Source organism: Plecotus auritus, assembly GCF_963455305.1.
Source record: "Plecotus auritus genome assembly, chromosome: 2".
In the NCBI taxonomy this organism is placed as follows: domain Eukaryota; kingdom Metazoa; phylum Chordata; class Mammalia; order Chiroptera; family Vespertilionidae; genus Plecotus; species Plecotus auritus.
In genome coordinates, this window is record NC_137771.1 from 168,183,159 (window position 1) to 168,198,874 (window position 15,716).

At 39.1% G+C, this 15,716-nt stretch overlaps 1 protein-coding gene and 1 pseudogene across 2 annotated transcripts in view; both read left to right on the forward strand.

The window, feature by feature from the left end:
* STXBP5L (syntaxin binding protein 5L) overlaps positions 1-15,716 on the forward strand; it is a 228,629-nt gene that overhangs the window by 131,006 nt on the left and 81,907 nt on the right. Inside the window, 2 exon segments of the mRNA XM_080656813.1 lie at positions 8,888-9,039; positions 10,961-11,032. Of these exon segments, the coding sequence (XP_080512939.1) occupies positions 8,888-9,039; positions 10,961-11,032 (224 nt within the window).
* LOC308242625 (nucleolin-like) lies at positions 12,159-14,250 on the forward strand (annotated as a pseudogene). The gene is made up of 2 exons: positions 12,159-13,768; positions 13,799-14,250. The product of its transcript is annotated as a nucleolin-like (transcript).

Below are 15,716 nucleotides of genomic sequence, written 5' to 3' on the forward strand. Positions count from 1 at the left end.
GTCTGAAGGCGCGCGCGTGCCAGTGCGCACAAAGGCTGCGGAGGTTGCCACAGATTTTCCCTAGTAAAAGGGAGTCAGAGGCTCCTGACTGCACTGAGCCCCAGTTCTGACTGCAGTGAATCCCAGTTCCAGGCGAGCCCCTGGGGACCCACGCTCTTGTGGGGGGAGTCTGGACTCTCGGGCGGAGACTCGGAAGCCGGGAAGGCAGAGGTCTGAAGGCGCACACGTGTGCGCAAAGCCAAGACTGAGACTCCACCCCATCCAAGCTGAGCACATAGGCTAATGCAATTTGGCAAGTCTAATCCTATAAGGCTGTCTCCAGCACCGAACTTCTCCCAGCATAGACACAGCTGATCCTTACAGCCAACTGGCCTGGAGGTCAATTCTTCCCAGTGATACCAACAACAATAAAGACTTAATTACAACAAAGCTGTACACACAGTCCACAAAGGGGTGTACCAAGAGTGTCCACCTCAGGTTAACTGGGGAGGCAGACCCACTGGGCCATATTGGAAACCTAGCACACAAATCTACCTTACCAACTCAGGGAAGCAATGAAAATGCGGCATCAAAGAATCAGATCACAAACGAAAGAAATGGAGGAAAACAAACGACTGGATATAGAATTCAAAACCACGGTTATAAGGCTTTTTAAGAATATCCTAGAAAAGGCCGATAAATATAACGAGACCCTCGAAGATATGAAAAAGGACCAACTAGAAATTAAACATACACTGACTGAAATAAAAAAATATTATACAGAGACCCAAAAATAGACAAGAGGAACACAAAAATCAAGTCAAAGAATTGAAATACAAAGAAGCAAAAAACACTCAACCAAAAAAGCAAAAAGCAAAAAAAAAAAATCCAAAAAGTTGAAGATAGTGTAAGAAGACTCTGGGACAACTTCAAGCGTACCAACATCAGAATTATGGGGGTGCCAGAAGAAGAGAGAGAGCAAGATACTGAAAACCTATTTGAAGAAATAATGACAGAAAACTTCCCCCACCTGGTGAAAGAAATAGACTTACAAGTCCAGGAAGTGCACAGAACCCCAAACAAAAGGAATCCAAAGAGGACCACACCAAGACACATCATAATTAAAATGCCAAGAGCAAAAGACAAAGAGAGAATATTAAAAGCAGCAAGAGAAAAACAGTTAGTTACCTACAAGGGAGCACCCATACGACTGTCAGCTGATTTCTCAACAGAAACTATGCAGGCCAGACGGGAGTGGCAAGAAGTTTTCAATGTGATGAATAGCAAGAACCTACAACCAAGATTACTCTACCCAGCAAAGCTATCATTCAGAATTGAAGGGCAGATAAAGAGCTTCACAGATAAGAAAAAGCTGAAGGAGTTCATCACCACCAAACCAGTATTATATGAAATGCTGAAAGGTATTCTTAAAGAAGAGGAAGAAGAAAAAAGTAAAGATAAAAATTATGAACAACAAATACATATCTCTCAACAAGTGAACCTAAAAATCAAGTGAATTAAAAACCTGAGGAACAGAATAATCTGGTGAATATAATAGAATCAGGGGCATAGAAAGGGAGTGGACTGATAATTCTCAGGGGGAAAGGGGTATGGGGGGTTCATGAAGAGACTGGACAAAAATCATACACCTATGGATGAGGACAGTGGGGGGGAGGTAAGGGCAGAAGGTGGGATGGGAACTGGGTGGAGGGGAGCTATGGGGGGAAAAAGGAGAAACAATTGTAATAATCTGAATAAAGATTTATTAAAATTAAAAAAAATTAAAAAATAAATAAATTGACCATTCTAACTGACTTCAAGGGGGGCTGTGAAAGTCCAGTACAGAAGCTGTAGTTAGGAAACAAGAAACTCAGAAATATATAAGGAGAAAATCTCATTGCCAGGGGTGGGCAAACTTTTTGACTCGAGGGCCACAATGGGTTCTTAAACTGGACCAGAGGGCCGGAACAAAAGCATGGATGGAGTGTTTGTGTGAACTAATATAAATTCAAAGTAAAGGAGCGGAGGGGAGAGCAAGAGAACCCTCCGCTCTTTTGGCTCCACGGGCCAGATAGTACAGCCGAATGGGCCGGATCCGGCCCGCGGGCCGTAGTTTGCCCATGGCTGGTCTAGACTCTAAGTTGTTCAGGATCTGGATCTTTGAGTCCCCTAAACCAGCAGCGTGGCTTTGAATAAAGGCTTACTTTCCTGAACCTCCGAGTGTACAACTGTTCCTTCTACCGAGCCAATTCCATAATATTGTAACTTCTGTTTTTTTCTTAGTGAGCCTAGCCAGAGGCTTGTCAATTTTATTTTTTCAAAGATCCAGCTGTTTGCTTCATTAAATTTTCCTATTGTCTTTTTCTTCTTTAATTCTGCTCTAATTTTTATTATTTCCTTTGTTAATTGTCTAATTCTTTAAGGTGAAATGTTAGATCGTTTGAGTTTTTTGTTTCTTATCATACATCTGTAATGCTATAAAATTCCATCCTAGTACTGCTTCAGCCATATCCACAAAATACTCTATTGTGTTTTCATTTTCATTTGTCTCTATGTATTTTTTTACGTCTTCTTTGACCCAGGAGTTGTTCAATAGTATGTTGTTTAATTTACACTTAGTTGTGGTTCTTCCTGTAGTTAATTTCTGTTTCAAACTGTTGTGGTGAGAAAATGTGCTTGCAATTATTTTAATCTTCTTAAATTTATTAAGGTTAGTTTTGTGCCCCAACAGGAGAGAGATTTGTCTCCTGGGATTATGTAATCTCAGGCTTGAGAGGAACCAGAAGTATTTTCAAAATGACCAGTTTCCCAGGCTTGCATTGGCTCCACCCTCCTAGCCAATGATCTTTTGTCTGACTGACAGGCCTCTATAGTCCAGCACCTCCCCCTGCACATGTCCTTATCTTCCCTCTACCCCACACACATAATCCAGTAGCTGAGCTGGGAAGGGTGTTAATCTCCTTAGAGGGACAATGCTGTGATTCCCTAGGGTGTGAAGCTGTAGTTTCCTGGTGAAACAAACAGGCCTTTGTTTCCCAGCTGAGTGTGATCAACAATGTCTGCCCTTTTGCTTCCTTTCCCATCAATAATTAGCTAACTCTGGTAACATTTTTAACTGAGATGGGTCTTTTAAAGACAGTATGTAGTTACATCTTGTTTTTTAATACATCCCACTACTACGTGCCTTTTGATTGGTGAATTCAATCCATTTACATTTAGGGTGATTATTAATATATGAAGACTTATTACAGCCATCTTATCTTTTTTTTTTTTTTTTTTTAAATTTCTGGTTGCTGTGTATCTCCACTGTTTGCTTTTCCCCTTGTGTTTTTGTCTGCTGTTTAAGTTTGGTGGTAGTCTATCATTTTTTCCTCCATTTGTTTTATGTTATGTGTCTTTGTTCTAGATTTGCTTTGTGGTTACCTTTAGTTTTATGTAACAAAAAGTTTTATACATACATTACTCCTTTTTCATCTGAATGTACTTTATCTCCAGTCACCTGTGCAAATTCAGTCCTTTTCTCCTACTCCTTTTAGGTTTTCATTGTCACAAATTATCTTTTTGTGATGTGTTTTCATTTCCAAATTGTAGAAGCTATAGTATTTTTTATTTTTTTATTTTTTATTTATTTTATTTTTACCTTTCAATAACTTTATTTTTTTAATTTAATAAATCTTTATTGTTCAGATTATTAAAATTGTTTCTCCTTTTCCCCCCCATAGCTCCCTTCCACACGGTTCCCACCCCACCCTCTGCCCTTACCCCCCCCCCCCCCGCACTGTCCTCATCCATAGGTGTACGATTTTTGTCCAGTCTCTTCATGAACCCCCCATACCCCTTTCCCCCTGAGAATTATCAGTCCACTCCCTTTCTATGCCCCTAATGCTATTATATTCACCAGTTTATTTTGTTCCTCAGATTTTTAATTCACTTGATTTTTAGGTTCACTTGTTGAGAGATATGTATTTGTTGTTCATAATTTTTATCTTTACTTTTTTCTTCTTCCTCTTCTTTAAGAATACCTTTCAGCATTTCATATAATACTGGTTTGGTGGTGATGAACTCCTTCAGCTTTTTCTTATCTGTGAAGCTCTTTATCTGCCCTTCAATTCTGAATGATAGCTTTGCTGGGTAGAGTAATCTTGGTTGTAGGTTCTTGCTATTCATCACTTTGAATATTTCTTGCCACTCCGATCTGGCCTGCATAGTTTCTGTTGAGAAATCATATGGGTGCGCTCTTGTAGGTAACTAACTGTTTTTCTCTTGCTGCTTTTAATATTCTCTCTTTGTCTTTTGCTCTTGGCATTTTAATTATGATTTGTCTTGGTGTAGTCCTCTTTGGATTCCTCTTGTTTGGGGTTCTGTGCGCTTCCTGGACTTGTAAGTCTATTTCTTTCACCAGGTGGGGGAAGTTTTCAGTCATTATTTCTTCAAATAGGTTTTCAGTATCTTGCTCTCTGTCTTATTCTGGCACCCCCATAATTCTGATGTTGGTACGCTTGAAGTTGTCCCAGAGTCTTCTTACACTATCTTCAACTTTTTATATATTTTTTTCTTTTTGCTTTTTCGGTTGAGTGTTTTTTGCTTCTTTGTATTTCAATTCTTTGACTTGATTCTTGCATTCCTCTAGTCTGCTGTTGGGTCTCTGTATAATATTTTTTATTTCAGTCAGTGTATGTTTAATTTCTGGTTGGTCCTTTTTCATATCCTCAAGGGTCTCGCTAAATTTATCGGCCTTTTCTAGGATATTCTTGAAAAGCCTTATAACTGTGGTTTTAAATTCTATATCCAGTCATTTGTTTTCCTCCATTTCTTTTGTTTGTGATCTGTTTCTTTGCCTCTGCATTTTCATTGCTTCCCTGAGTTGGTAGGGTAGCTTTGTTTCCTAGGTATCCTATATGGCCCAGTGGGTCAGCCTCCCCAGTTAACCTGAGGTGGACACTCTTGGTGCACCCCTTTGTGGACTGTGTGTACAGCCTTGTTGTAGTTAAGTCTTGATTGTTGTTGGTATCACTGGGAGGAATTGACCTCCAGGCCAGTTGGCTGTAAGAATCAGCTGTGTCTATGCTGGTAGAAGTTCGGTGCTGGAGACAGCCTTATAGGATTAGACTTGCCAAATTGCAAAAGCCTCTGTGCTCAGCTTGGATGGGGCGGAGTCTCAGGGCGGAGCAGACAGTCTTGGCTTCCTGTCAGCCCTGCCCTTGCACACACACCTCCAGACCTCTGCCTTCTGCGACTCCCCTGAGTTTCCGCCTGACAGTCCAGATTCCCCATCTGCCTTCTGTGACTCCCCTGAGTTTCTGCCTAACAGTCCAGATTCCCCCTGTAAGCTTGTGGGTCCCCAGGGGCTCGCCCAGAACTGGGGTTCAGTGCAGTCGGAACTAGGGTTCAGTGCAGTCAGGAGCTTCCGATTCCCTTCCGCTAGGGAATGCCTGCAGCAACCTCCACATTTAGCTTTCTCTGCGAGCACTTGCATGTGCACACGTGTGCCTCCAGGCCTGCCGCGGCTCCCCCGAGTCTCCGTGTGCCTTTCTCTCTACCTGACAGTCCAGACTCCCCCTGTATGAGCCTGGGTCCACGGGGTTTTGCCTGGAACTGGGTTTCAGTGCAGTCGGAACTGGGGTTCAGTGCAGTCAGGGGCTTCCTTCCCCCTCCCACCAGAGAAAGTCAGCCAGGCTCTCAGTCGCCCTTCCTCTCCGCACGCGTCTCTGTACCTCAGCCCTTTGCTGTTCCTCTGATTCTCTGTGAGCTTTCCTCTTTCCTTCTAGTTGTAGAATTTCCACTCAGCCAGCCTTCCTGTGGTTCTGAATGATGCCTGTTCTGTCTTTTAGTTGTAGTTTTGAAATTGTTGTGCGAGGCAGCAGTTTAGGTGCTTACCTATGCCGCCATCTTGGTTTCTCAGAAGCTATAGTATTTTTTAAATGCTTTCACTTTCTTTAACCTTTATGTTATAATTGTTTAATACTCTATTCTGAAATAGAGTTGCAATTTCCTGCTTCCTGCTTTATCATTCTCACAGTTTTGTATTCTTTTGTTTCAAGTAAAAAGAGCTTTCTACATTTCTTGTAATGCAGGTCTTGTGGTGGTAAATTTTCTCAGCCTTTATTTCTCCTTCATATCTAAAGCATAACTTTGCTAGGTATTATTATTCTTGACTGTTAATTTCTCTCTTTAAATACTGACATATTTGATTTCACGTTTTCCTAGCTTGTATGGTTTCTGCTGAAAAATTCAATGATAATCCATTGGGGTTTCCTTCATAGGTTACAGTCACACCTCCTCACCCCCTCGGTTGCCTTGAGAATTCTTTGTCATTAACTTTTGACAGTTACATGTCTTGAAGAAGGTAAGGTCTCTTTGTATTCAGGTAATTAGGTGTTCTGTGAGCTTCTTGGATTCAAGGTTCCAGCTCTTTCCAGTTGTTTAGGAAGTTCTTATCAATTATTAGTTTGAATAGGCTCTCTGTTCCCCTTTCCTTTTGGTATACCCTTTCTTATATTGCTCTTTCTAATGGAGTCAATGGTGCCCTACCTGAGGTGTCCCAGCTGCCTCCACCAGCCTCTGCCATAATGAGTGGGGAAAGAAGTGGGTTCACATGCTGCAGCTTTGCTTTTTCCACTGGGATTAGCTGCAGTGTGCACTGGCAACTTGGCTGGAATGAGTTTTCTGTCCCTCCAGCCCTCTCCAGGCTGCTGAGTGATGGCCACAACTCAATACCTCCAGTGCTACCTCATCACCTGGTTCCAGGTGCGTGAAGGGAGACAGGTTTGTCTGTCTGCATTGTTTTTTTCTCTGTAATGGCAGCTGCCAGATCTGTTAACCACAATGGGTACTAGCCACTCAGGCAGAAATGCTGCCTCTGCCCCTCCCAGGGCTGCTCAGTGAATGAGGGCTTCCCCTGACCCTTCATTGCTACTGCATCAGCTGGGGCCATAGTGAATCCAGGACTGTGTCTGTGGCACCCAACTTTATCCTTTCTCCCTGTTTACTTCAACGCACCCACCTTTTAGATGTCTCAATGTGCAGATCTCTCAGATGTGGTTGTGTGTTGAGCATGGAATCATTTGTTGAATTATAGTTGTCCAACTTGTTGCTACTACCTCAAGGGGAAAAACCTAGAGGTCTTCTGACTCTGCCAAAATGCTGACATCACTCCAGTATTTTTATTTCTGACTAGAGGCCTGGTGCACGAATTCGTGCGTGGGTGGGGTCTGGCCAGCCTGCCCCGATGGGGGCCAATAGGGCTGGGCTGGCAGGGGGGAGGGGCTGTGGGCAGTTGGCCGGCCACAGCCCTGCCCCCGATTGGGCTGGTTGGCTGGTCGCAGTGCATGTCATAGCAATCAGTCATTCCAGCGTTCTGGTCGCTTGGCTTTTATATATACAGATTTGCAGATAAAAAATAATTATTTTTGCCTAATTTTTTTCCTGTCATTATTACATTTGGGAACTCTATCACACCCTAAGCAGAAGTAATTAACTATATTTATTCTTTTATGTTAAAAGATATTAAGCTACTATAATATGTAATATATATAATATTGCAATCAATTCTAATTTGGTGTGGAAAATTTTCAAAGTATATTCACAAATTTCTGATTTATTATTCCTAAAGGTCCTGTGAACTAGATAAGCCTAGTATTATAATTCTCATTGTAAAGTAAATAAACAGGCCTGGCAAGATTCATTAATTGTTCTCAAAGTCAAATAACTTATACAATGTTAAGATGGAATCTTGTGACTTTTATAACAACACTTTTTCAAAGTTTCTAAAATCTGTCTTACTAGAAGATGTAAAACACTCTGTGTAAAGTAGCAAAATATATAGTATCCTGGAACTTTTAATTTGTTGTGAGGAAGGCAGTGAGATGGAGTGGAAAGAACTAGATTCAGAGTAAGCAGATGATTTGCCAACCACATTCAATCTAAGCAATAAAACAACATGTAACTTATATAAAATGAGCAAAACAGCACCCATACATCTAGTGTATATTTAATGTAAGAACCAACAAACACAGATTTATAATTGTTCAGCTAAAAGGCATGTTGTAAATTGAGAAAAAGAAAAGTTATTGTATGCTAATGGTTGAGGTGATCAAAATGACTGCTTAGGAGAACAGTTTTAATTTCAAAGGAAATTTATCAAATGATCTTTGTCTATTAATAAATGGGACAAAATGAGGAGCAAAAGAAATGAGAAAATTTTAATTTTTGTAAATGAAAGTTATATCTACAAAGTGTCAAAACTTTAGAGATATGAATTTTATATAATATTTTGTGTTAAAATACCATTGGTTTAAAGAGATCAACCAATGAACTTGTATGCATAACCCATGGACATAGGGCCTGGGGGGAGGGCTGGAAGAGGTTAATGGGGGAAAACAGAGGACCTATGTAATAACTTTCAACAATAAAGATTAAAAAAATATATATCCTTGGTTTAAAAAGAGAACTAATTTGGAATCTAATATTTTATTTCAAAAAGGCACCTAATTACATGCCTAAGCTTTTGTAGCTTTTGAAAGTGTGACACTTCTTGACTTATTTCTGCATTGTGTACCAAAAAGATGTCACATGATTCTTCTGTAAAAATGCAAGACAAAGTAATTAAAGAGCCAATTGGGTAATCACTACTTACATGACAAAATGTGGGTACAGCTCATTCCTATGTTTTGTCATGGTCATTTATAAATTTACTTATAATAATATTGATCAATTCTATTTTTGTGTGGAAAATTATACAAGGTCAACCCATCCTTTGTAAAGGCATAATATCCTTCTGGACTGCTCCAGTCACTGCCCAGCATCTCCAACATGACAGCTTTACTTTCCAGTAATCTTATTTTTAATTCAAATGTAAAAATAATACTTGGTGTGATACATTCTAGTTGCATTTTTCTTTTTCTCTCAGAGTTGCATTTGGGAACTGCAATGGGTTAGCTGTGGTGGATTTTATACAGAAGACAGTACTATTAAGCATGGGGACCATTGACCTATATAGATCAAGTGACTTATACCAACGACAACCACGGTCTCCTCGAAAAAACAAGCAGTTCATTGCAGGTAGGAGATAAAAAACAAGATGGTTACAAACTTGATTAAGTTCATCTGTTTTTCTTGCCTTTAGATTTCTTATCTTTCTTCTGTAATGCTGTTAAAATGCATGGCAACATAAAGTGAACATAATTTACAATACCATGTAAGTAAAATTAGAAACATAGAATCTTTGAAAGGGTAAATGAGATATTTAAAGTTAGGAATCATCTCAAGTTTCTTAGGTTGAAGTCTTCTAGAAAATAAGCTATGAAATATAAAAATGCTGTGAAAATCAGGCTCTCTAGTTGAAAAAACTGGTTTCAATTGTTGTGTTAAAGAGGATAATTTTCTCCTAGTATATCTGGCCCCTTTAAAAATATAATTGTTAGTTAAAAGTAGTTATTTACTTCTTTTTTAAAATTAACTCCATATTTTAGCTGTTATTTTTCTTATTGGGTGATGACTTTCTACGAGGTATTTTGACAAATGAAATAAACATTATTAATTAACATTTAAAATTCTACAAAAAAAATGAGTTTAATAGGATCAAGAAGTATAAAAGAAAAATATACATGGTTAATTAGGATTTAAGCAAAATACTTTCTGTGTAATGCCAAATCATCCAAAGTTTAACTGAAATTTCAGTATATGTCCAAATAGTTGGCTTTGTAAACGTTGTCAAACTTTTGTGTATTTTTTGTCCACTGACATCATTCGGTTAAAAAATTAATTGGGCTAAAAGGCTCACAGATGGAAATATGTTTATAGTATTATATCAGTAGACAGAAAATATACAGTTTCTTTACATTTTGGATAGTTCTCTTAAAAATGTTTTAATCAATTGAAGACTATGGAAGGCTTTACTAAATATACTCATACAAGAATATTTTAAAATAAAAACAGTGCATGATGGTAGGTGTTATGTTCTAAATTTAACATCTGAATGTAATACTGTAGACTGAAGTTTCCTTTTAGACTAATAAAAAAAGTACTTGATATACTGAATCTCTGTTTATTGTAAACCTTAATCCTCTTCAAAATGCAAGTTTGACTCTTTTCAGGAACACAGAAATTCTCTTTTAGAACCTGGTTTTTGTTAGAAATCTCAACTTTTAACAATATTTTAGGAATGCTAGAAATTTAAAATTTAATAGGTTCTGTCTTAACCACTACTGGCTTTTGAAAGGAAGACAGAATAAGAGAAATTGTGTGTGCATGTATCATAAGATTCCCTCATGATTGGGAAAAAGAGTGTTGACTTTTGAAAGTTCATGAACTTAAGGGCAGAAAGAAGTTAGAAGATAGTGGGCACTTTTTGCATACGGAAAGCACCAATTCAATCAGAAAAGCTTTGGATTCTCTGATAGTATCTAAGTTATTGCTGAATATACACAGTGGGATGACAGATAATAAAACTGTTGCTTAATTTAATCTTGTTGAGCTTTAACATTTATGACTAGAGCTTACAATTTTGATGACTTTAAAATTAGGAAAAACTGAAATGAAGTCATAAATTTCATATTTAGTGTATAAAATGAGTACTCACTTTGTTATAAAAATAAAATATTAAAGACTAAAATCCCTAAGCTTTCTTTTTAATACAGAAAATTAAAGACAACCATTGTAATATTTATGAGGTAACATGTTATTTGCAAACCAAGTAAGTTTACTACATAAAGAGCATAAGATAAATATATTATAAAAATAGATGGCATATTGGATTAAATAAAATTACTACAGCATTCTCATCATTCATCTATCACATTTTACTTTCTAATTGACTTATTTTTTTAATATCTTCTTTCTAATTTGATTACCTAAACTTGCTGCAATTTCTTCATCTTGGCTGTTCTAGATTCTGGTATGATATCACTTCCTTTCACTTTAGACTATTTCTCTCTCTTTCCCCTGCCTGCTGCTGATGCTGGTGTTCTGGCATGTTCCAAAGACAACTTTTGCATGCGTGGCCTGTCTAACTTTTATCCTGATTTAACGAAACGGATCCGTACTTCTTATCGGAGTAAGTTCTATTACAGTTAGGCAAATAGCATTTTTAAGTCATAATGCTTGCATTAAATCCATATATCTGTGCTCAGTAATGTGTTTTTTAAAACACATTCAGCATGCATGCAACTTTTTGTTTTGTTATGGAAGTGCAGCTTGATTATTTTAATAAAAATTATTTTAAAATTTCAAATAGTTATTGTCATGACCCAATTACTCATATCCATTGTTTTAGTGTTTATTTCAAATGATGCAGACCACATCCTATTTGTCCAAGAGTCACTTGTCTTTTGTTTTGAGCTATGGTATCCTTATCAATAAAAAACCTGATCTACCAGTATCCTATATAATAAAGCCTAATATGCAAATCGAATGAATGGTGGAATGACTGGTGGAATGACCGGTTGCTATGATGCACAATGACCACCAGGGGGCAGACACTCAATGCAGGAGCAGCCCCCAGCCCACAGGCCCCAGGCCAGCCAACACGGATTGCCCCCGATTGCCCAACTGGTCGCCCTGCAGAGGAAGGTGACTGGCAGCAGCAGCGGGGCAGTTGGGGTGCGGCGCCAAGGGAAGTGACCAGCAGTGGTGGTGGGGGGCCAGGCTGGCGAGTGGGTGGCACCAGGCCAGCCAAGGTGGGTGCCGGTGGGGGCCCTGATTGCCCCGCCAGTTACCCCACAGATCATCCCTGATCGCTGGCCAGGCTAGGGACCCTACCCATGCATGAATTTCATGCACTGGGCCTCTAGTATATATAGAAAACCCTAAAGAATCCACCAAAAATTGAATACAATGAAGGAATTCAGTCAAGTAGGAGGATACAAAATTAATATTCATAAATACATTGCATTAATATACACTAATGTATAATCAAAAGGAAATTAAGAATATCTCTTTTATAATTACACCAAAAAGAATAAAATATCTAGGAATAAATTTAACAAAGGAGGTAAAAGACCTGTACTCAGAAAACTGTAAGACATTGAAAAAAGAAATTGAGAGTCTTGAGCTCTAGCTGATAGCGAAATATACGCACTCCAGTTCTTCAGTACTAGCGGCTGCCATCAATGCCATTTGATTCCTCTGGGCACATCTGCACCACTCACCCGCCACACACTCCTCCATCATAAGCTGCGGTCATGGTGAAGCTCGCAAAGGCTGGTAAAAATCAAGGTGACCCCAAGAAAATGGCTCCTCCTCTGAAGGAGGTAGAAGATAGTGAAGATGAGGAAATGTCAGATGAAGAAGATGAAAGAAGTGGAGAAGAGGTTATCATTCCTCAGAAAAAAAGGCAAGAAGGCTACCACAACTCCAGGAAAGAAGGTGATGGTTTCCCCAACAAAAAAGATTGCAGTTGCCACACCAGGCAAGAAAGCAGTTGTCACCCCCGGCAAAAAGGCACCAGCCAAAGCATTAGCCACACCTGGTAAGAAGAGAGGCACATCAGGCAAAGCATTGGTAGCAGCTCCTGGTAAGAAGGGAGCAGCCACCCCAGTCAAGGGAGCGAAGAATGGCAAGAATGCCAAGAAGGAAGATGGTGATGAGGAAGATGTTGATGACAGTGAAGAGGGAGGAGGAAGATGAATTTGAGCCAGCAGTGGTGAAAGCTACTGCTGCTGCTCCTGCCTCAGATGACAAAGATGAGGATGAAGATGAGGATGAGGATGATGAAGAAGATGACTCTGAAGAAGAACCTATGGAGATTGCACCAGCCAAAGGCAAGAAAGCTCCAGTAAAAGCTGTTCCTGTGAAGGCTAAGAGCACAGCTGAGGATGAAGATGAAGAGGATGATGATGAAGAAGAGGATGATGAAGACGAGGAAGAGGATGATGATGAGAAGGATGAAGAGGAGGAGAACGAGCCTGTCAAAGAAGCACCTGGAAAACGAAAGAAGGAAATGGACAAACAGAAAGCTGCTCCTGAGGCCAAGAAACAGAAAGTGGAAGCCACAGAACCAACTAACGCTTTCAATCTCTTTGTTGGAAACCTGAACTTCAGCAAGACTGCTCCTGAATTAAAAACAGGTATCAGTGATGTTTTTGCTAAAAACGATCTTGCTGTTGTGAATGTCACAATTGGTGTGTTCAGGAAGTTTGGCTATGTGGATTTTGAATCTGTTGAGGACCTGGAAAAAGCCTTAGAACTCACTGGTTTAAAAGTCTTTGGCAATGAAATTAAACTAGAAAAAAACAAGGGAAAAGACAGTGAAAAAGATTGAGATGCAAGAACACTTTTGGCAAAAAAATCTGCCTTATAAAGTTACTCAGGACAAATTAAAAGAAGTGTTTGAAAATGCTATGGAGCTCAGATTAGTCAGCAAGGATGGAAAAAGTAAAGGGATTGCTTATATTGAATTTAAGACAGAAGCTGATGCAGAGAAAATCTTGGAAGAAAAGCAAGGAACATAAATAGATGGGCGATCCATTTCTCTGTACTGTACTGGAGAGAAAGGTCAAAATCAAGACCATAGAGGTGGAAAGAACAGCACTTGGAGTGGTGAATCAAAAACTCTGATTTTAAGCAACCTTTCCTACAGTGCAACAGAAGAAACCCTTCAGGAAGTATTTGAGAAGGCAACTTTTATTAAAGTACCCCAGAACCAAAATGGAAATCTAAAGGGTATGCACTTATATAACTTGCTTCATTTGAAGATGCTAAAGAAGCTTTAAATTCCTGTAATAAAAGAGAAATCGAGGGCAGAGCAATCAGGCTGGAATTGCAAGGACCCAGAGGATTGCCTAATGCAGTGGTTGGCAAACTACGGCTCTTGACTAATGAGTTTGCTGACCACTGGCCTAATGCAAGAAGCCAGACATCCAAAACTCTGTTTGTCCAAGGTCTGTCTGAGGAGACAACAGAAGAGACATAGAAGGAGTCATTTGATGGCTCTGTCCGGGCCAGGATAGTCACTGACTGGGAAATGGGCTCTTCCAAAGGGTTTGGTTTTGTAGACTTCAACAGTGGGGAAGATGCCAAACCCACCAAGGAGCCCATGGAAGATGGTGAAATTGCTGGAAACAAAGTTACTTTGGATTGGGCCAAGCCTAAGGGTGAAGGTAGCTTTGAGGGTCGTGGTGGAGGCAGAAGTGGCTTTGGAGGCAGAGGTGGTGGCAGAGGCTGAGATGGATTTGGTGCAGAGGCTGGGGAGGTTTTGGAGTTCAAGGAGGCTTCCAAGGAGGCAGAAGAGGAGGAGACCATAAGCCACAAGGAAAGAAGACAAAGTTTGAATAGTTTCTTCTATCCCTGTCTTTCCATCTTCCATTTGAAAAAAGAAAGGACTCTGGTGTTTTTACTCTGTTACCTGATCAATGACAGAGCCTTCTAAGGACATTCCAAGACAGTATACAGTCCTGTGGTTTACTTGGAAATTCATTTAGATAACATTTCAAAGGAGATACCCTTTTGGTTTTGACTGGATATTCATATAAACTTCTTAAAGAGATGAGTGATAGAGCTAACCCTTATCTGTAAGTTTTGAATTTATATTGTTTCTTGCCGTGTACAAAACCATTTTTTCCTACAAATAGTTTGTGTGTGTGTGTGTGTGTGTGTGTGTGTGTGTGTGTGTGTGTGTGTGTGTATGTGTTGGGGTATAAAGGAAAGAATGTTTTATCATAATTTTGCTTCAGCAGCTATGGGACAAATTAAAAGTCCTAAACTCTGGTGCAAAAAAAGAAATTGAAAAGGACACAAATAAATGGAAGGATATACCTGGTTCATGGATTAGAAGGATTAATATTGTTAAAATGACCATAATACTGAAAGCAACCAACAGATTCAGTACAATCTCTATAAAAATTCCAGTGGCATTCTTCTCAGAACTGGAAGAAATAATCCTAAAACTTATATGGAATCACACACACAAACAAATAGCCAAAGCAGTGTTGAGAAAGAATAACAGAGATGGAGATATCACACTTTGTGATTTCAAACTATACTACAAAGCTATAATAATAATAATAATAAAATATGGTACTGACATAAAAATAGACACATAAATCAGTGGAACTGAATAGAGAGACCAACAGAAAACCTCCACCTGTAGGGCCAATGAATCTATCACAGAGGAGACAAAAATATACAGTGGAGAAATAGTCTCCTCAATAAGTGGTGCTGGGGAAAGTGGAAAGATACATCCAAAAAAATGAAACTGGACCACTCTTACACCATATATAAATATAAACTCAAAATAGATTAAAGACTTAAATGTAAGACTTGAAACTATAAAACTCCTAGAGGAAAACACAGGTAGAAAACCACTTGACCTCAAGTCGAGAAACAAAAGCAAAAACAAAATGGGACTTCATCAAAATAAAAAGCTTCAGCACAGGAAGGAACCATATATCCAATAAAGGGTGGATATCCAAAAAGTATAAGGAACTCATTCATATGACTCAGTAACAGAAACAATAGCAACAACAAAACCAATCTGATCAAAAAATGGACAGAGGACATGAAGAGACCTTTCTTCAGAGAAGACCTACAGATAGCTGAAGGACATGAAAAAATAATATCCTTCATCATCAAGTAAGTGCAAATCAAAATCAGAATGAGAGATCACGTCAAACCTATTAGAATGGCTTTTAGAAAAAAAGTCAACAAATAAGTATTGACGAGGGTGTGGGGGGAAAAAACCCTTGTACATGTTGGTGGAACTGCAAATGGATATAGCCACTATGTAAAACATTATGGAGACT